The sequence below is a fragment of the Lonchura striata genome, chromosome 1 (assembly GCF_050655825.1).
Source record: "Lonchura striata isolate lonStrDom1 chromosome 1, ASM5065582v1, whole genome shotgun sequence".
NCBI lineage: Eukaryota > Metazoa > Chordata > Aves > Passeriformes > Estrildidae > Lonchura > Lonchura striata.
Window position 1 is genome coordinate 28,445,122 of NC_140703.1, and position 20,130 is coordinate 28,465,251.

Here is a 20,130-nt window from a genome sequence, read left to right on the forward strand (position 1 = left end):
ACAATGGTGATGTAATCAGAACTGGCTTCACCATGCAACAGTCCAACAACACACACCATCTTCTCTTCCCTGAAAGACTATAATGGCAAGTGAAGCTCAAGGCCATGGTCAAAATGAACTCAATTGGCATTTTATACAGACAGACTTAGGGCATGGTAGCTGTGTGAATACACGAAAGGACAGGAAGTGTGATTGGATATTTGAAAGTATGGGAGCTGGCATGATGTAAACGATGTAGAATAAGGGGTGGATACTGTGCTGGTTTCAAATGGGAACATGGGCCTTTTCCACCTTGGCTGAGGGTGGCAGTGGCAGCAGGGTTTTTCAGATGCTGATGTTCAGCCATGGGATAAATAGATGTACTGGCTGTAATGAAGCAGTTAATTATGATTTTATGATTTTGTTTTAAATGGCCTCTCATGAAGCAAAACATGGCTACATCTCGAGTCCTGTGTCCAATTCTTGGCCCCCCACTACAAGAAAGGCTTTGAGATGCTGGAGTGAGTCCAGAGAAGGGCAACGGAGCTGGTGAATGGTCTGGAGGATGAGGAGCAGCTGAGGGAGCTGGGGTTTAGCCTGGAGAAGAGAAAGCTTTGGGGGTCCTTGTGTCACTCTCTCAGTCTCTTCTTCCAGACAACAAGTATCAGGATAAGAGAACATAGTCTTAAGCTGTGCCAGAGGAGTCTTGGATTGGACTTTAAGAGGAATTTCTTCGACTAAAAGGGTGATTAGACATTGGAATGGGCTGTCCAGGGAGGTGGTGGGCCAGGGACCCTGGAGGTGTTTATGCAAAAGACTGGATGTGTCTCTCAGTTGTCACGGTGGTGATCAGTCTCCACGATCCCAGAGGTCTTTTCCAGCCTAACTGGGTATGTGATTCGGTGTGGATCTTTCTGTATCTATTTTAACCTGATTCCGGAGCAAACAAGGAGACGGAGCACCCGCCTGAGGAGCCCCGGCTGCCACCACCAAGATGGCGGCGCGGCGCGGCCGCCGCCCCGCCCCGCGCCCGCTGCCCTCCCTGGGCCGGCCGCGGCCGCCGCGGGCCGCCGCCGCTGTCGCCGTGTGATGAGAGCATCAGCCCTCACTGCCACGTCTCCCGGGTAGCCGGCGCTGTGCAGGGCCGCGCCGGGGCGCCGAGGCCGGACCCGCCTGCCTGCCTCCTCTTCTCCTCCTATCCCTTCCCCTGCTCCTGCCCCGCCGCGGGGCAGCGGCGAGGTGGGTCTGCCCGGCGGGAGGGGGGACGCTCCGCGGGGCTCCCGCCGCCGCCTCGTTCCCCCCGGGGGTTTTGCTGGGGATTGCCGGGGCTCGCCGCCGGGCCGCTGCCGCCGGAGGGAACCCCGCTGCCGGCTGATGTCCGAGCCGCGCCGCCGCCCGCGCTTGGATGTGTGAGTACCGGGGGTGTGTGAGCCGAGTACCGGCGGTGTGTGAGCCGAGTACCGGCGGTGTGTGAGCCGAGTACCGGCGGTGTGTGAGCCGAGTACCGGCGGTGTGTGAGCCGAGTACCGGCGGTGTGAGAGCCGAGTACCGGCGGTGTGAGAGCCGAGTACCGGCGGTGTGAGAGCCGAGTACCGGCGGTGTGTGAGTACCGGCCCCGCCGCTCCCAGGGCAGCGCCGCGCCGGGAAGCCGCGGCGACCCAGGCGGGCGGCGGGCTGCGGCCGCCGGGCCCCTCCGGGACCGGCTGTGTGGGAGTGAGTGGTGGGGAGCTTCTGCCGGGCTTGTTCCGTCCTGCTGGTAAGTTACGGCGTGTGGTCCCGGGCTTCTCCTTTGAGACATTTCCTGCTGTGTCTGGGTTAAAGCAGGAGGTCCACGCACGCTGCTGGGAGCCGGGTGCTCTGTGGTAGGAGGGTTGAGGATTAAAGGCGCGGAAGTTCGGCTGGGGTCGCGGGAATGTGGGCTTTGGGCTTTTAAAGCGCCATCCCTACGTAACCAGTCCTGCAAGGGCACTGTCCTGTGGAAGATGAACAGCTGAGGCAATCTTCTGTAAGGCAAATCCAACCCGCCATAAGGTACCGTTTCCAGAATGGATGTGGGTGCACGTTTCTGTCGCTGTTGTTTTTTTATCCGCAGTGAAAATAGTGTATCAATCATTCTCCCTTATATAGGGTAGCAGTTGGGCACATGATTTTCCCTATTACGTGAGGCAGCTCCTTCGCTACTCCAGCATAATTTTTACATGTGAACATACAGCAGAAACAGAGGCAGCTTTGTTTGCAATCTCTGATTGCTCTCATGCATGCTTTCCATTGTGAGTAAGGGGCCCCTCATGTCCCTGTCGTCTGTTATGACTGTAAATGGAGAAATGAGAGGTCTGTGTTACAAAGGGGCGAGATACAAAATTTTTGGAGACAAGGCATCCCTTCTGTAACCATTCCTTCTGTCTGTTACCTCACTGTAATCAGAACATTTTCTGGGAGAGGGATACAGTAGTACAGAGGTGGGACTGGAATGGCTCAGCTCCAGTTTCCCAGGATGCTGAAGGCAGAGAACATCAGCCCTTTTTAACCCACAGTTTGCTCCATGGCTCACCTCCTGGCAGTCCTGCTGTTGGACTGTTTCTGACATTCATTTCTCCTTCCAGCTGCAGCTTTTGGAGTGCAGTCTCCTTCAGCCGAGGTACTTGGATAATACTCTGCTGGTAAAATGTGGGCTCACTGGTGTGTGAGCCTCTGGGGTTTGGGTTGAAACTTCACCTGCTCCTTGTTGTCCCTTATCTGACTGGAGTTCTTCAGGTATAGATGCAGCTACTCCTTGTTTCTGTTCTTGAGCTTCTTTGCCTCGGGTTTTACTGTACAAACCAGCACAGCGGGTGGTAATGTTTTCCAGGTTTGATTTGTCTGGAACAACAGAGAAGCTCAGGTGATATTAGTGACACAGTGACCTGTGCTCAGCGTGTACTCCTGATCTCAAGACCATAGAACACCTGCATGCCTCCTGGCTTGCTCTTTGCAGACTTGCCAGCATTTGAGACCTGACTTTCAGAAGCTCTGGGTGTCCACATTCCTACTAATGGAGGTGTCTTTGCTGCCTCAACCAGAGCATTCAAAATCATTAATAATTTTGAAAATGCAGGGGTTTTATTTCTTACTTTTATATTTAGTCTTTCTGATTGTAACATTTTGCTTCCTACTTTGCAGTGCATGTTTCTATTCTGCTTGTAAGATGATAAATTCTTAAAAAAACTTGTTGCATAATACAGATTAGCACCTTGCTGAATTGCTTGTTTTTCAGAGACACTAATGGCATTTACCACAGTAGATTCAGTGGTAGCTAAGGAAATAAAGCAATTATAATTTTGCTGGCCTGTCTGTATTAGCATCATTTGTGCTGATGTAACATTGCCAATATAGGTGTACTGTTATATTGTACTCAAAAGCAGACAGGCCTAATAATTTTTTTTTGTCCATGCGTTTTTCAGACATTCCTCTTTGTTCTGAAATTTTACATTAAAAAATTAACTCCTGTATGTAGTGTTTGAAGGGGAAGCCCCACACCTTTCTGCTGGTTTTGAAACTGAGTAGCACTGAACACAAATCTTTCTCTGAAAGGATATGTAATGCAAACCTGGTTGTCATAAAACTTAACACCTTCTTTCTTTCTATAGGCACCAAATCTGGATATGTGAGAATACAGCCAAGAGCAAACGTGCTAAAAATGTTTGTTAAAGTTGCTTCCAGTTTCCATGAGCATTCAGTTCAGAAACCAGTTGGGCCGCTCAGTACTCCTCAGTAGAGTTACAGTTGCTAAAATGGATGTGGTGGAAAGCAATAAGATAGTACCAATTCTGAGACCACCCTGCTCCTTAGTGTTTTCCCTGTGCCACAGAATCATGAAATGCTGTGAAATCATGAAGTTTTCTTGTGGCAGTTAAAATTGGAACTTTAGTCCATTTGTTTCTAACCCTACCACAGTTAGGTAAGTGGCATAGCTGTTAGCAGGTGGATTTTTAAAATCAGAGGTAAATCTGTAGTAGCTGTGTGACTTGGTAAAATAACTCATTAGCTTTCGTAAACTATCCTGGAAGATTTCATGCCATTTTTAAGGGGCTGTTGTCATTGGTGAGTTATTTCCAACCTTTTCTTAACTTTTTTGGGTATTGCAAGCAAAAATGAGACTCCTGGTGAGAAGTGGGTATTATGCAACCTGGTTAGGAGAGCTATTCTGGAAGACAGGGTGCAGTGGCATCCTTTGGGGGGTTTGGAATTGTTGGTTTGAAGCAAAATTATCAGTAGACATCTGGAGCCCAGAAATACATATAAGGGGAGCATGGATGCAGATTCAGACAGCTGGATTAGTCTCAGTATAATTAATTATACAAGGGATTAATGTATGCTATTGCATTTTCTCAATCTGCTGGGTTAGTTGCATTGTAAACAGTAATATAAAATGTTGAGTCCTGCCTACCAAAGTCATGGAGGTTGAAGACTTATTGTTTTGTGGGGAATATTTATATCACCGGAACTTCTTGTTTAAGAGGCAAATAGAGGAGAATCGATGCATTCTCATAGGTGGTTGATATTTTGATGCAAATGTATGATTTATAGAAATTACAATTTGTTTAAAATTCCCCGCAATATTGTTGCTTTTCTGCAGTGTCCGGGATGTGCAAAGCATTGTCTCACTGATACTTTCTGCTGTGAATCCCCGTGTCATGACTTGGTGTAAGGCTCAAGGAAGTGGTTTTTAACTTGTGTTCTTCTTCATGCGTTCAAGCTCATTGCTACAGATGGCAGATGCCTGCCTTATTTTTAGCTATTTGAGGACAAAACAGAAAAATCTAGTGACTCCCCATGATTTGTCGTCATGGCTGATTTCCATTAAATTAAACATAGGGATTGGCAGAGGAACAAAACCAGCAGGAAAGCTGCTTCTGTTTGTTTTAAAAAAAGCTTGTCTAAAGCGCTAAAATAATACTGTAAAAAATATCCACTACTACATACAGAGACCTTGGAAGAGAAGTACTTGCTGAACAGTTTATCCTGTTTTGGATAAGGGAACTGAGGTCTGTATTGGTAAAACAAGTTCCCTGGAAGTCAGTTGAAGAGGAAAGATTAAAAAGCAAAAGATATCCTGGCCTGTGCCCAGGCCATTAGACTGCAGGTTTGTGTTCAAGGTTGGGGGCATAATGCCTATTTTGGTGGCTTGCTTGATGGAAAATTTTAAGATGGGCTCTTAAAGCATGAGCATCTTATATTTTTTTTCCTTTGTTTCCCCTCATCTGTAGTGATCTGTTTTGTTGTGCATTTGCCTTGATATCTTGGGAAAAAAAATTTCAGTGGCCATACTAAAATTCCCTGACTTTCCCAGTTGCTGCACATGGCATGGTATAATGGAGAGTGATCTGTAGCTGTGTTGTAGCAGAGCTGTGGCTGTGCATAATGTTTACTGAAGAGCTCTGGTGCAAGATGTACTTAGGAGTGAGTGTGTGTTGATAAATTGTATTACTGGCCAGCTTTGATAGCTTTGCCTGTGTTGTGTCTGCTGAAACGCTGCCCTTGTGTTTCACTTCCCAACCAGTGTCCCCTTCTAAACAGAACTTCAGTTTCTGTAAGTAATGTGGAGTTGGAGTTAAAACTTCTGTGTTGTTACATACTCAGAGAACTGCCTGGCTCAGTAATTCTCTACAGCTCTTTAGTTTGGACCTCTCACTCTGGATGAGGCTGGGCTTGATGTCCCTTTCCCCAGACAATTCAGAAGCATGGGAACTCTAGGACCAAAATAGACTGTGACCCAACTGGTCAGGCCTGCATTTCCCTCTGCTGCTGAAAAAGCTCAGCTTTGCAATTCTGTCTTGTTCTCACACAAGAACAAGCCAATGCTTTCTTTTTTCCCAGATCCAATATTTGGCTGTGAGTTTTGCTGTATACATCAGAAGAAGCCAAAGAAAATGTTAATGTCTCGCTGCTAGCTGTGTAATACTTGTTGACTTGGTGCAGAGTGTTATTGGCCACTTGGAACTGCTGAGCCTTGAGGGTCTTGCATTATGGCTTTGTTTTGTTTTGTTTGTTTGGTTGTTTTTTTTTTACTTCCTTTTGGAATATAAATTCTCTTGTCTTCATTCATAAAATTACTACAGTCATTCATTAAAGTTTTCCTAAGCGGTTTGTTTTGACCTGCTGCAGCAGTTAGTTGCACAAGATAATTATATGGTAATATAAGGTAATACTGTTTTATTACACCAGGAATTGTGGCTTTGTTCTTGTATTTGCCAGAGGTTTGTTTAGAGCACTTAGTGTGTGTCTCAACTTTCCTCCACCTCACAAACACCTGAACTCGCCTATATTCCGAAGAGGACACTGTTGCCTGCATACCTCTGCAGACTTCTTCCTTGCACCCTCTAAAGTAAGGTCTTTGAGGGGATTTTTAGGGAATTTATAGGATTTCTCTGTTTTTAAAAATGGCTTTTTCAGTATCTTGGATGATTTTGTTCATCTGGAGTATTAAGAACTTAAATCTATGTCCTATACCTTAACATGCCTGCAAAATGAGCTGACTGAGCTTACTGCACTTTAAATTGGAGAGGCTTTTCCTGAAAAACTTTTCTTTCCTGTTCCCATTTTTCTGCGTGGGTATTTGAAGTACTGTGACAGCTACAAATGGCAGGTGCTGCTTTCCCTTTGTCTTAAGCTAAAATTTCTATTTTTCCCACTTAGCTTTCTGCTTAGCTCTAGTCTTCCTTGCTAAAAACACTAGAAGTAAGTAATACAATACATATGCTGTTTGTTAATGCTTGTCATAATCTTGCTACTTTGACCCTTTGGTTTTGGCTTCTATGTAGAGGACTGATAGATGGAGTCTCTTCAGCCAGAGTTGTGCTGTATCAGAAAAGCCTACACTGACATGGTCTTGATGGGTTGGTTTTGTTTTCACAGAGGAGGTTATTAGTCACTGAGCAAAAATTAGTCTTGCTGGTGCCCCACCTGACAGTGATGGTTCCCCTCCCAGCTCTCCTGTTAGATGGTGTTTGGGCTGCACTTCAGGGGGGTTTCTGCCTGTCTCTGTGCCAAATCCCCATATTAATCCATTGCTCTGTATGGCATGAGGGCTTGGAAAATGTGCTGACTTGGAGACCTCCCTCCTAACCGGTTTTGCCTCCCAGCTCTGGGCCAGGTGGCGGGTGTGTGCCTTTGGATCCAGCCGGAGTTGAAAGGTTGTGTTGACTTAGCACTGGGGCAGCTCTGTGCAAGCCAAATATTTAGCTTTCCATCTGATAACCTGTCGGTTGTTTCCTCCCTTGCAACAACCAAATGCTTATTTTATTCCCAGAGCAGTTGGGGCTTTCACAGAAGTTTTGTGTCTTTGTGGCTTCCGGTGTGGCAGATGTGAGGGTGCTGACAAGGTGGCCTTGTGACCAAGAATTGGGTGCAGCCATCGCTGCTCCTTGGCTCTCTGGTGATTTTGTTTCTTTTTGGTGTTATATTGGGTGAGTCAATTACTAGCTTTGTGTCTCTTTTTCCAGCTGTCAAAATGGGCTTTTGGTTTTGTTTTGGTTGTTGTTTATTTTAATTTAAATAAATAAATTAGAGGTTGACACTAAAAGGAAGTAAAAATAACCTATAGTAACTAGGACTCTCAAAGTTCAAAGAAAAACTTGTGTGATAATTTGCAGATATTAGGATTGCTGGACAACTGCAAGTTTAGGGTTAGGCTGACCAGCTGCAGTGAGTTGAGTTGAAGACCTTAGCAACCAAGAGAGCATTTTAAGTTTCAGAAACTAATTGTGCTTTGTGTCAGTGCTCTGCAGCCATGTCATGGGGGTGGCTGGCTGCGCTTCCCTGCCAGGGAGTGCTGCACACGTGGCAGGTGTGTTTCCATAAAGCACAGACATCCTGCATGGAAAGTCTTGCCAGGAGTATCTGTGTTCTGTGGAGAAGGCAGAGTCAGTCCCTCACCATAGAGGCCATGAGTTGCTTCACCCCCAGTTGTTAAAGGCTTCCTCAGCAGGAAGAAGGTCGCTTTGAGATGGTGAGTTGCAGTGAGAGACCTGTGCTCTTCTTGTGCCACGTTGCACCAAGTGAGGATGGCCACGTTTCCTTTTCTGCTCTTGTGAGTAACTGGTGGTAGGACTTGTGGAGCCAAGGAGAGCCACTTGAATGTTTTCCAGCCTCTCAGAGTTCTCATGTCTCCGTGCAGCAAGGTTCCCAACAGGACTGGAGAGGCTCGGAGTTTTCTTCAATTAAAAAATGTTAACAGCATCAAAATAACTGACTGAGCTTTGTAGCATTTCCAGTGAAGAGATGGGGAACAGGCACACTTTCCATTCTGATGAGTCATTGACTCTCTGCTGATTTGCCTCTTGAAAGAGCTGTTTGGGCGGCTGCTGCTGCAGAAACATGATTCTGAGTGATGGGTCTTGGTGAGCAGGACAGGGCTGCACACTGTTTCACCTCTGAATTGGTGAGTAATTCATCTGCCTAGCTTTTTATCAGTAAAGTCTTGCACACTGCTGTGGTTCTTGCCTGCCTTGATCCTGCCACAATCCTGCCTCGTCAGGATAGCTGTGGAGCTGATGGGCAGGAAGGGTATCATGGCACAGAAAAAAAAAATTACCAAGTGCTTTCTGTGGCCCTAAAAGCAGGAACTGGAAATCAGAGCACCTGATGCTTTCTGGTTTTGGATTTTCTTGTAACTGTGTCACAAATTAAAGTTTTGTCTCTGTCCTGAAGCATGGTCTGCGCTAGGACCCAAGAGCTGTCCATACTCACATCTATTCCCTATGTGTGGGCAGGACCACTGTCTGCTCTTGTGTAGTTGCTTTCCAGATTCTGCCTGTGTGTTTTTATGATGCCCACATCTGCCTCAGAGAGGAGGTCTTGGAGACAAGGTAATACTGGTTCTGAGGATTTGAGGATGAAGGGATTACAAGCATGTCACTTATTTTTTGAGGGAAATTGTAGGTGAACTGGAAAGAACAGTGTGGAATCACATTAATGGACTGAAGAGTCTTGTCAGGAAAAGCTTTTATCTTTCATTACTCACTTATTCTGCATGACTCTATAAAATAAGATCACTGATGGGGTGGGGAATGCAAACAGAGAATAGAGCAGGGTGGATTCTTCATTAATACTTAATATGACTTGGAATATTATCTGTTGGCTTAAGGGGTTTATGGACACCTTTTTTTCTTGTTTTCAAAGTAGAATCATGCCTTTGTTTATTAATTGAAAGCTATAAAAATGCTTTTCCCCATGTCTTTCTCCTCAAAAAGGAGGGCTGTTGATTGGTTCAAGGCGAAGAACAGGAGGCTTAGAGGCAATCTGATCTGTAATCTCACTGCTTTGTTTAACTTTATCTGTGGCGCTTCAGTTTTGGGTGGCTAGTTTTACAAAATAAAAGCAAACAAAAAAAGGCATGGTTTTTGGGCAGATTTTTCTCCAATAAACGCCTACCTAATTTGATCTAACTCCAGTAAAGTTATTTAAAGCTTGGCTTGAGGAACTGCCCAGTCTATATGTTCATGAATCACCGTGAAAGAGCTTATTCAAGTGCATTTAAAGTATGTGCACTGACGTTAAGGATGGCTTCTTTCCATGGGCAGTTGTTTTTACTGGTAGAAACCTGCATTTTACTGGTTGGTAAAGCCAGGGGTTGGAATTGCGATTACTTCGTGTCCAAGTGTCTGTGTTGGTGAGTGTGTGAGGCATACTAATGGGGTGATACTAATGAGACCTGTTAAATTATTTACATGAATTATTGAATGTGGTATAAAATACCTTCTACTGTTAATAGCACTAATTAGACCACCAACTTATTGCATCCATTATCATAAGTATCCTATAGGTCAAATCAGACCAATTGTTTCAGCTACCACAGGCACTGTTGTAGCTAAATTCGGCTTAAAACGGCTTTCAAGTTTGTTCTTTTTTGGGGTTTTTTCCTCATTTTTTTCCTTCACTTTTGCTGTTTATCAAAAGTGTCTGAATGCCTTAAGTGAATTCTGCATTGTTTGTTACTGCCCCTGCTCATCTTACACATGCAGGAGAATGTTCTTGTTTATATTTAATTCCTGAAATATAAATATTTCCAAATAAAACTCTAGAACATCCTAGGGAAAATTGTCTGAAAGGCATCGTTGACAAGATAGGTAAGATAGGCTTCAGTCTCTGTTGTGTTGCTATTGGAGATATGAGAGTATTAAAGTCTGCCAAAACATAATATTTACTTCAAAAGCAAAATTCTCCAATGTTTGTTCGCCTTTCATGCATTTTCATATCTCCTTTTTATTTTTTTTTTTCTCTCTCTCTCCTGGATCTCTGTTTTTCACTATGGTTTTTTTGGGTTTGGTTTGGTTTGATTATTCCAACTGACTTTCATGTGGGTATGCAGAAAGCATTCATCCTTTGAAACATCTTGTTGGAAGTTTGAGAATTGGTATCCTGGTTTCAATCATGACAATTGTTTATTGGAGTAGAGATGAAGGATGGGAAATTTTAATACAAAGGGCAATTCTTTGAGGGAATTTTTTAGAGAAGTACTCCTGTACACTGTGTTCATGGTGACAGTCTGTGACTCACTGAGAAAACTTCTGGCATTTCTGCCAGCTGTGATTTCTTAGGATTTTAAAGGAGGTGATGACTGAATTATAAATAGACCATAGGTTCCATTTGTACATTTCAAAGCTACATCTAGAGTTTCCCTTCCCACAGAAGGTGTGTGTGCTTTTTTGGCCCCTGGATTGGTTCTGGCTATTCTATTTTTCCAAAAGGGCAGCTGATTTAGACTCCAGGCACACAGACACACCAAAGTCCTTGTAGTGAGGTACTCACTTGGTGTCTTGTTCCTGTACAGCACACGTGGACTCCAGTTCAGTCCTTCACTCCCTTATGTCTGCTGTTTCCACTGGAAACTTTCCCGACTGCCAAAATCATTGCAGTGTCACGTGAGAGACCAGTGAAATAGAAGAAAAATTGTATGGGAAGTGATAAAATCTGTGCCAGAAATTACAGTATTGTTTCTTATATTCTGAGTTGCCCAGCCTCTCTCATACTAGTTCATTTTAAGGACTTGATAGATTTAAGTGTGTAATTAAAAATAAATAGGTAAATAAATATGTACAAGTTTGCTTCTGAATTATTTTTCTTTTCAGGGCTGGGTTATGCGATTGCCCATATGTGCATTTAAAGTACATGCATACATGTGTGTTTTGCTGCATTTTCTGCTAATTAAACCCACTTTTAAATGTATGTATTACCTTGGTGTCATCTGGGCATTCTTAGCACAGAAGGGAGCTGAACGATTTTTTGCAGTTTCCTTCAAGGACACCAGTCTGTCTGTTCATAGCTCTGCCAGAGGGTGTCCAAATTACCTACCAGCATCAGAGCCTGGCAAGTAATGTTCTGGGTGCCTAAAAAGAGCTGTGAAGCTCTAGTAGCTCAACCACAACACGGAGAGGGCTCTTCCCAGGTTTGCCTTTGAAATGAAGCACACGTTTTTGTCGTCTCCAGCTCTGGAGATGCTCAGTGGTGCTTTCCAGCCAGCAATAAGTGTTCTCAGTCATTGATGACTAATGTTTAGAGACACAGTGTCAGTGGTGTGTAGTACTACTACAGTGGTGTTCATTCTGGGTGTGCAAGAAGACACTGACCTGTTGCCATTGAAGTGGCACAGTGGTTTAGAGTGGTGATGGCTGTCCCACAGGGCTCTGAGTGTATGAGAACGGCTTCCTTCTGCATGAATTTGCTTGGCTGGAGCATGAACTAGGTGAGTATGACCAGCAGTTTAAACTTAAGTGATGTTTCTGCCTCCTTTGCAGATTTGGGAAGGCGTTTGAATCATTGTCTGGGTGTCGGGGCACAGCCTGCTGGAGGCACTGGAAGTGGACTGGTTCCTGGTCATGCCCGGTGGAAGGAGGGGCCCCAGCCGGCAGCAGCTAAGCCGTTCAGCTTTGCCTTCTCTCCAGACTCTGGTTGGTGGAAGCTGTGGAAACGGTACTGGTTTAAGAAACAGGTGAGGACAAAGGCAGGGTTGTTGAGACATCTGTGGCTAAGTCAGCGCTGAAAGCAAGGAGCCTTGATCCACCCTGAACCCTGTGTGGGGCATGGCTTTGTGGTGAAAGTGAGGGACTGGGAGAGGGGAACCTTGAGCCCTCCACTGTGGCATTATGAGATGGCTCATCCAAGAGGGAACAAGTCTTGCATGACAAACCTCTTCCAGCTTCTCTTCTCAGCTCTGCTGTGGTACATGCTTCTCTCTGCAGCCTCTCTTTTGACTTCATGCCTTTAAACCAGGCCCATGGAGGGGATTGTGGCAGTGGTCTCAGCCCCCCTTCAGCACTCACTGTGGTCACAAGAACCAGGGGTGCAAATCAGACAGTGCTCCTTTTGTCTTTCCTGCAGCAGTTTCCAGAGCAGTGAGTCCTAGCAAGAGTCCTTGTCTCGCTCACTTACCTTCACTGCCCTGGGGAATTAGTGTGACACATCAGAGTACAGCTGTGACTCCTCCTCCTACATAATAGAAAGGCAGGGCAAGAGGATGCCCATATTCTGTTTTAGAGCTGCTGGTTGCAGATGAAATTAATTCTCATGATAAAGATGACCTGCATTTTCTGGGGAAGTTGGGGGCTGAAACAGGAACACATACATGCAAGTAACATTGAGATTACCACATTTGGTATAAAAAACTGAAAGGGCCCAGCATTACTTCTTTCCATAAAAAGCTGGCAGACTAGAGAAGCTATTTGCTGCATGCTGGGGCCCTGGTATAGATTTATTCTGACAGACTAGAGCAATCCAAGCCACTTAGCTTTGGCTTTACAGACTTCTCTGTCAGGGGCAAAGGGACAGATAGCGCATTTTGAGCTTCTTGAGAAGGAAATTACTGTTGGGACTGTGGAGTCAGGGCCCCAGGGTCCTGGGAGTGTTGCTTATCTGGTTTCAGTCAGATATAGCATAGTTTCTCCACCAGTTCAGTATGCCAGAGTTTTTAGTTTTTGTAGCCTCCTCTGAAAGCTAGAAAAGAAGGAAGTGTGAGAACACTTGAGAGGTTAGCCTCTAGGAAGTGTCTGAACTACTCCATTCCATTTTCAGTTACTCCTCTTTTTAAAAGAGGAACTATGAACAAGAAAGACAATGGGCACTTTGCCATGCTGGAGAAGGAGGATGAGTGCTTCTGTAATGTCCTGGTGATGGGTGGAAAGAGCCCATATTAAGTGTTGGGTGTAGTACAGAGTCCTTAATGATTTTTGCTCTGTATGTCTGCTCTTCAGTCTGCAAGTTTACTGAAATATTGCTGGGCATGGCACAGCACTTCTAACAGATTCAGCTGTCATCCAGAAAAATTCTGGATAAGGGTTTTGTCTGAACTAAGATGATGGAGTTCACCACCAGCCTCATGTCAGAAATAGGAATACAAGACTGCTGTCACCTCTCCCCTAGTAATGCCCAGTCTCAAATTCACAACCTCAAGCACACTATCCTGGAAAATATCAGAGATTATGTAGAATGTTTACCAAGTAAGTGATGTCCATCTGCTTCAGGAATGGTAGTGCCATCAGCCTGTCGGCGCCTCCGATCACAGCACTGATTACTCCAGAGCCTGTGCGTCACTGCCGGATCCCTGAACTGCCATTGGATGGGAGCCTTCTCTTTGAATTCCTGTTCTTCATCTACCTTCTGGTAGCCCTCTTCATTCAGTACATCAACATCTACAAGACTGTCTGGTGGTACCCATACAATCACCCTGCTTCCTGCACCTCACTGGTGAGTTCCTCAGCAAGTGCCATCACTTGGGCATTTTCATTGCACAGCTTCTTTTCATGCTTCTTCAGTCTGGAAATCACCAAGCATTTGACATTAAGGGAGTGAACGAGAGTTCACATGCACCCCCATCAGTCAGGGCCATGTCATCTCCCATTTTACAGGGCAGAAAAGACATGGCAGGAGAGAGGAGTCAGCAGGACTCCTTCAGGAGAAATTTCTTGCACATGTTTGCATGGTCTAGCTAGCCCCTAGGGTTTGACACAGAGTTGAGACTCCAGGAACCGTCTCGTGCTGTGAGTGCCACTTGCCAGTCAAAACAACAGAGCCTGAGAGAAGGAAGATGTGCAGATTTTTCTTAGGGTCCCACAGCAGGTCAGCAGCACAGTTGGTGAGGGGGTCAGATCCTCAGCTTATGTAAAGCTCTCAACCTCCTCGGTTTCAGTGTTCTTGCTGTCCCAATAAGCTGCCTGTGAGCCAGTGAGCCTCACGTGAGCAAAGCCAGCCTGTGCAGCTGGAACCATGTCCTAAAGGCTGCTTGGAAGCACGAGGTGGTCCCTCAGTTACCTGTACCGACAGGTGGTGCTGGTGTTCCAGTCACCAGCCTCCTGCTCAGCTCTGCCCTGCTGGAAACGGCTGGCTTAGAAGTAAAAGCATTCTGTTTGGGGCTCCCTACCCAGCAGGATTTAATGGTCGTTTCCCATCACAACTCAAGCATTCTTTTTTACCCAAAATGTCCTTGAAGTACCAAAACCAGCAGTATTCAGAGTCTACTAACTCTTCTGGCCAGAATATATTAGATGGCTTCACTGAAAAGCTGTAAGAGATACGTCTAACTTGATGCAGCTAGAGAACTTAATGGTCAGTGAAGATGAGGTTTTTCAGATCAGTTTGGTTTCATCAGGAAGCACTGGTTGCTACAGACCATTTTTGAGACCAAGAAGGAAGGTGAGCTGCTGTGCTCACTCTGGACGCCAATTTGGCTGCCCTTTGTCTGGTTGTTTAGGGGCTTTTCTGTGGAGAACCTGAAACCTATTCTTCATGGTAGGATTCTGGTTCTAGATGTTCCTTTGACCCCAAAAATACCTGCCTGAATGGTGGGTTTGTTTTGTTTTCTGTGGAAACCTCTTCATGGGAAGGAATCTCCCTGTGGAGGAGATCTTGCTTCTGGAGATGTTCCTGTGTTGCTAATGTATATTTCTTTTCCTTCATTCCTAATAGAGGGATTTGGAGAATGCTTATGTGAGGTCCTAATGTACTCTCCAGCAGCCAGCTTTCTAGTCCCACCCCATGTGGGTGGTTTCAGAGTCCCCTTTCCTGGTGAAGACCTTTTTTCTTTCCTCCTTCAGAATTTTCACCTCATTGACTACCACCTGGCAGCGTTCATCACGGTGATGCTGGCACGGAGGCTGGTGTGGGCCATTATCTCTGAGGTAACATTCCCACTGTTCCCTCTCCTGCCTGTAGAACTTGCTGTAGAACATGGTCATCCATGGCCTAAAAAAAATCTGCAGGTTGGAAGGTTTCTTCCCTCAGAAGAGTGTGGGTGTGAAGGACTAAGATTTTGAGGATGCCCTTCTGCCTTGGAGTTTTCTCCTTGAGACCAGTCATGTCCTGTAGTATTGGGTAGCTCTGTTGGCTCTGCTGGGAGGAGATTAAATGGTCCCACTTGCTTATTTATCTCTGCAGGTACAATACTGTACCCCACTATCTCATGATGGAGAAGTGGCCAGGAGACTTGCAAGTCAGGTAGCAAAAAGGCAAACAGGGAGGTTGGCCAAGACAAGAAGAATGAACAGGAGCTCAGATGGGGAAGGGTCAGGAGGAGGATGTCTGACTACACTGAAGTGAAATAGGAATACTGGTATGACTCCTTTTCCAGTTCTGGTTACTCAGTAACTCAGACTCTGGTCATGTCACCACAGATTTTGAGACCTTCTCTGTGTCTGTGGGAGCAGAACCAGGCCAAATTAGGTCTCTGTAAAAGGTCATTTTCAGGAAAATAGAAGTTTTGTCCACTGAAATGGTTAATACAACTCTAGGCTAAGCAACTAAGCAGTGTTTAAAAATAAGTAAATTAAATAAAGGAACAGTTACATCCTGTTGAATAGATAAGTGGAGAAGGTGGGAACTCTGAAGGTTTATTTTCAACTGATTCCTTCCATTTTCATTTATGGTCACATCCTCCATAAGATTTGCCATAGACTGAAACTTCTGCATTCAAATCTTCCATGCAGGTTCTTGAGCATCCCACGTATTGGCTCTAACCCTTAAGAACCTTTTCATAATTCAGTTTTCTTCTCTCCTCTGGAGATTGGATCAGGCTTTCTTTCTTTCCTCCTCACTACACTGCAGCCTGCACATCCAATAGAGTTAAATTATGGAAATCTGGGTTTGGGATTGACAAGGTGTACATCTTTTCTTCCCTCAGCTGTGAAATGTGACCTTTCACAATGCTGAGACCTGATCCTTCTAAAGAAAAGAAAGAGAGGAAATGGGTCTCAGGCCATCTTGGACTATGATCAGAGCAATAAGGGACTTGAGCAAAAATATTTTTCTGCTTTGCAGCTCTGAATTTTTTCTTCAGAGGTCCTATTTTAGTCATGCCCCACAAGTTGTAATTATTTGAATCTTTTGGATCCTGTCAATCGTTAATAAAATTGAAGGAATTTGTGCTTGTAAGAGAATCAGTTTCCTGCTTCTGAGAGGAAGAGGGCAGCTATCCCTCTTCCAGTACCTCCTGGCACCCCTCTCCCTGTTCCTCCTCCACAGGCATCCCTCGTGCTCATCTTCTAGCACTGGTTGTTCAGGGTGCTAGTGTTCCCTCTCTGTTTGTAGGCCTCTCAGGTGGGTGCAACATCACTGATGCGCTACATGGTGCGCCTGGTGCTGCTCACCCTCTGTGGATGGGTGCTCTGCTGGACTCTGGTCAACCTCTTCCGCAGCCATTCTGTTCTCAACCTTCTCTTCCTGGGCTACCCGTGAGTGACACCACTTTGAACCTTCTGGGCGGGGGGGGCACAGATGCTTGGGGGTGCCATGAGCCACCGTGGGAAGCAGAGTGCTGGCTGTAATGTCTCCTTGATTTAGGATTAAAAAGGAAGCAGGGGGATGGTGTGAGGAGGTGGCACTGAGCTGATGAAGTGAATTGCCTCAGCTGTTGTTTGTGTGAGGGGCCTTTACTGCCACTTGAAAGCTGAGCCTTTGGGATTGTTGGTTCTACAAATGGGATTTTAAAAAAGTTCTCTGCACAGGTGATGAAACTGCAGCCTCTGGCCTTTTAGTGGAGAGGCTGTTAGCTTCTGGAGTCAGGGTTCCTATGTGCTGTCACTCTTGTCAGGGCCAGTATCAGTTGGGGAGGTGTCCCCTGCTCCCTGTTGGGATGGCTATTATTACAGCCATTTTTTTCTTTCCTTCATGGCAGGTTTGGTGTCTACGTCCCTCTGTGCTGCTTCCACCAGGACAGCAGAGCACAGCCTCTACCTGCAGACTGTGGTTACTTGGTACAGGACCAGGTGGCGGATGATGGGGCTTCAGCTGTCAGCAGCCTGGTCAAAGACTTCTTCTCGCTTCTGTGGGAATCCCTGAGAGAACAGTTCAATAATCCTACGTCTATCCCCACCCACAGCTGCCCCCTTTCCCCAGATCTTATCCGCAATGAGGTGGAGTGCCTAAAAGCAGACTTCAACCGCAGGATCAAGGAAGTGCTCTTCAACTCTCTCTTCAGTGCCTACTACGTGGCATTCCTGCCACTGTGCTTTGTGAAGGTAGCTGTTGTCTGTCTCTCTCTGTGCCCCTGCCCACTGTCTCCTTCTGAATGTTGTGTGAACTGCTGCCAGGCCAGATTCCTGGTTAATCCCCCTTTTCTCTGTCTCCCCTTTGGCAGCCCGGATAGCGGAGCATGGCTGCATCCGGAGTGCACTAGTACTGCTCCTGGTTGGCAGATAGGTATTGCCATAAATGTGATGCACCTCTAGTCCCATCACCCCACTTACTAACTCCCCTTCTCCCACCCCCTGTCCTAGGCAGGTGGATAGCTGTGTTCTTCCTAGAAAAGAGAACCTGTTGTTACCCGTCTCAGATCCAACATTGTGGCTTTTGAATGCTTGGATCAGAGGCTTTGGTGGTCAGCCTGTCAGAGCCAACTAGGATGCTTGGCAAACTAAATCCAAGAACCTCTTGTCAGTGTGGGGGTTATATTTTTTCATCTGTCATTTCTCTAACTTGAATAAGCTCCAGTTTGTGCAGAGAAATGGGCAGGGCTCCACAATCCGTGTAGCAGTCTTGGTGCAATTGGTGCTCCTGGGGCAGTTCTGTTGGCAAGCAAACTGCCTTGTTACCTGCTGCTGGAGGAGGAGATGCACCAGCTGCAGCATCATCCCCTGTCCTTTCTCCTGCAGCTCAAGGAGAAGGGAGCCTTGAGTGCCTCCTAAGCTGTAACCCTCCGAAATCACCGGTCCAAAAGCGCATGCCTGTAACGTGTGGTGTGGGTCTGCTGGATGCACATGCAGTATGTCCCTTGTCGTTCCTCCTTCTGCTTTGTGACAGTGGTGCCAAGTTCTTGTCTGGTCTCTTTGCAGAGCACCCAGTACTATGACATGCGCTGGTCCTGCGAGCACCTCATCATGGTGTGGATCAATGCCTTTGTCATGCTCACCACGCAGCTGCTGCCTCCCAAGTACTGTGACCTGCTCCACAGGTCTGCCGCCCACCTCGGCAAGTGGCAGAAACTAGAACACGGCTCCTACAGCAATGCTCCACAACACATGTGAGTGTGGGAATGGGCAGGGCTTGGCATGCCTAGCAAGGGGCCGAGATGCTCCAGTGGATGAGCAAATACCACCAGGGTTTATCTGCTGAGGATGTGTCTCCACTCCCCTGCAACTACTAGACTCGTTCACTCAAAACAGAAATGGCTGCTCTAGAGGGCTGTCTGAGCTCCTCCAGTCACTGCTGGATGCTTCACAGAAAGAAATGCTGAGATTCTTCTTGGCCACTGGAGAGCATCTTGAGCAGAGGCAGGCAGTGGCCCCCTCCACTGCAGGTTCTTGCACTGGGAGCCATTTGTTCATGTTACTTAGAGTCCATTGGATGGGCTTGTGATCAACGCTCTGTGCTTTTCCAGTGGGAGCTAGGCCATGACCTTATGGCAGAGGCTTTGGTATTTTTCAAGACGCAGTCCATTCCTGGGAACCCTCATTCTGGGGATTGGAGGGTTGGGAGCACAGATAGTAATGTTCTGGCATTGTTTCCCCACAGCTGGTCAGAAAACACAATATGGCCACAGGGAGTTCTGGTGCGACGGAGCCGGTGCCTGTATAAAGCAGTTGGGCCTTACAACGTAGCAGTGCCTTCAGACGTGTCCCATGCCCGCTTTTATGCAAGTATCTCTTCTCTTGCTTGGTGCCTTACGACTGTGGGAGGGAGGAGAGGCTCAAATCCAGCTGCAGCAGAGCAGATTGTGCAGGAGAGAGTTCAGTGTTCCATGACAGGCTGGTGTTGCTGAGCAAAACACATCTTGCCAGCAGTGGGGCTTTCCCATTCTGTCTTACAGTGACCTCTGGGCAAGATGGGAACCATGGCTGAGGTGACACAGCTCTCCCATCAGGCAGTGGCATTCCCCTGAGAGGAATGGGAATTTCCCTTTCAGGGAAATGGGAAAGTGTGTCAGCAGGCCAATAGGTTTATTTCACCCGCTTCCCCTTCTCAAGCAAAATGCCACTTCTCCATGCCTTTTTTTTACTGTTTTCCCTAAGTAGCAGCTAATGGTGGCTGGAGTACAACTATTGCTTCTGCCCAGCTTTATGTCCATATTCCTTATCACTAAAACTCAGCAAGAAATGACAGAAACCTCTCGTTCTTAACTCTTTCCCTGCAGTTCCTCTTTCACCGTCCCTTACGGCTGCTCAACCTGCTGATTCTCATCGAAGGCAGTGTGGTCTGCTACCAGCTCTACTCCCTGCTGCGCTCAGAGAAGTGGAACCACACCCTCTCCATGGCCCTCATCCTCTTCTGCAACTATTATGTCTTATTTAAGCTCCTCCGGGACCGGATAGTATTAGGCAGGGCATACTCCTACCCACTTAACAACTATGGACTCAAGGCACACTAGGCTGGCCAGACGTGTACCCCTTCTCTTCCTCATCCCACAGGGCAGGGAGGGAACCTCAGAAAAAAATATTTTCGTACAGTTCTATTTTTTTCTTGCGACGTTTATAAATATTTAAAATATTTTATATTTTGTATACTATTGTTTTTGTGGGGCGGGAAGGGAACCAGTGGCAATTAAATGTCGCTTTATAAACAAGGCGTTATTTTATATATATATATATATATTAAAAAAAAATCCATGTGTATATACCGTATATCTATACCCATACATATATTTGTGTGAAGCAACAGGATTGTGTGTGTGGTCACTGTGTCTGCTTTGCT

At 46.1% G+C, this 20,130-nt stretch overlaps 1 protein-coding gene across 4 annotated transcripts; it reads left to right on the top strand.

Annotated features, from left to right (window-relative positions):
* The first annotated feature begins 1,063 nt into the window (after nucleotides 1-1,063).
* On the top strand, nucleotides 1,064-20,002 carry TMEM39A (transmembrane protein 39A). 4 transcript variants are annotated; one of them, XM_021549176.4, is made up of 9 exons: nucleotides 1,064-1,388; nucleotides 11,754-11,947; nucleotides 13,476-13,698; nucleotides 15,045-15,128; nucleotides 16,534-16,676; nucleotides 17,120-17,462; nucleotides 18,276-18,463; nucleotides 18,955-19,075; nucleotides 19,574-20,002. In XM_021549176.4, the coding sequence occupies exons 2-9, from the start codon at nucleotides 11,835-11,837 to the stop codon at nucleotides 19,805-19,807; spliced, it is 1,449 nt and encodes a 482-aa protein (XP_021404851.1). In that variant the 5' UTR covers nucleotides 1,064-1,388; nucleotides 11,754-11,834; the 3' UTR covers nucleotides 19,808-20,002. The 4 variants fall into 4 exon arrangements, with proteins under 4 accessions (XP_021404851.1, XP_021404852.1, XP_021404854.1 ...); XM_021549177.4 differs by lacking the exon at nucleotides 1,064-1,388 and adding an exon at nucleotides 5,400-5,418; XM_021549179.4 differs by lacking the exon at nucleotides 1,064-1,388 and adding an exon at nucleotides 7,284-7,424.
* The last annotated feature ends 128 nt before the right edge of the window (nucleotides 20,003-20,130 follow it).

Excerpts from the sequence above, each read along its gene's own strand:
- TMEM39A (XM_021549176.4), top strand. The coding sequence starts at position 11,835 with ATGCCCGGTGGAAGGAGGGGCCCCAGCCGGCAGCAGCTAAGCCGTTCA. Across the intron at positions 11,948-13,475 it reads GGTACTGGTTTAAGAAACAG|GAATGGTAGTGCCATCAGCC; the intron begins GTGAGGACAAAG and ends CATCTGCTTCAG. Across the intron at positions 18,464-18,954 it reads AGCAATGCTCCACAACACAT|CTGGTCAGAAAACACAATAT; the intron begins GTGAGTGTGGGA and ends GTTTCCCCACAG.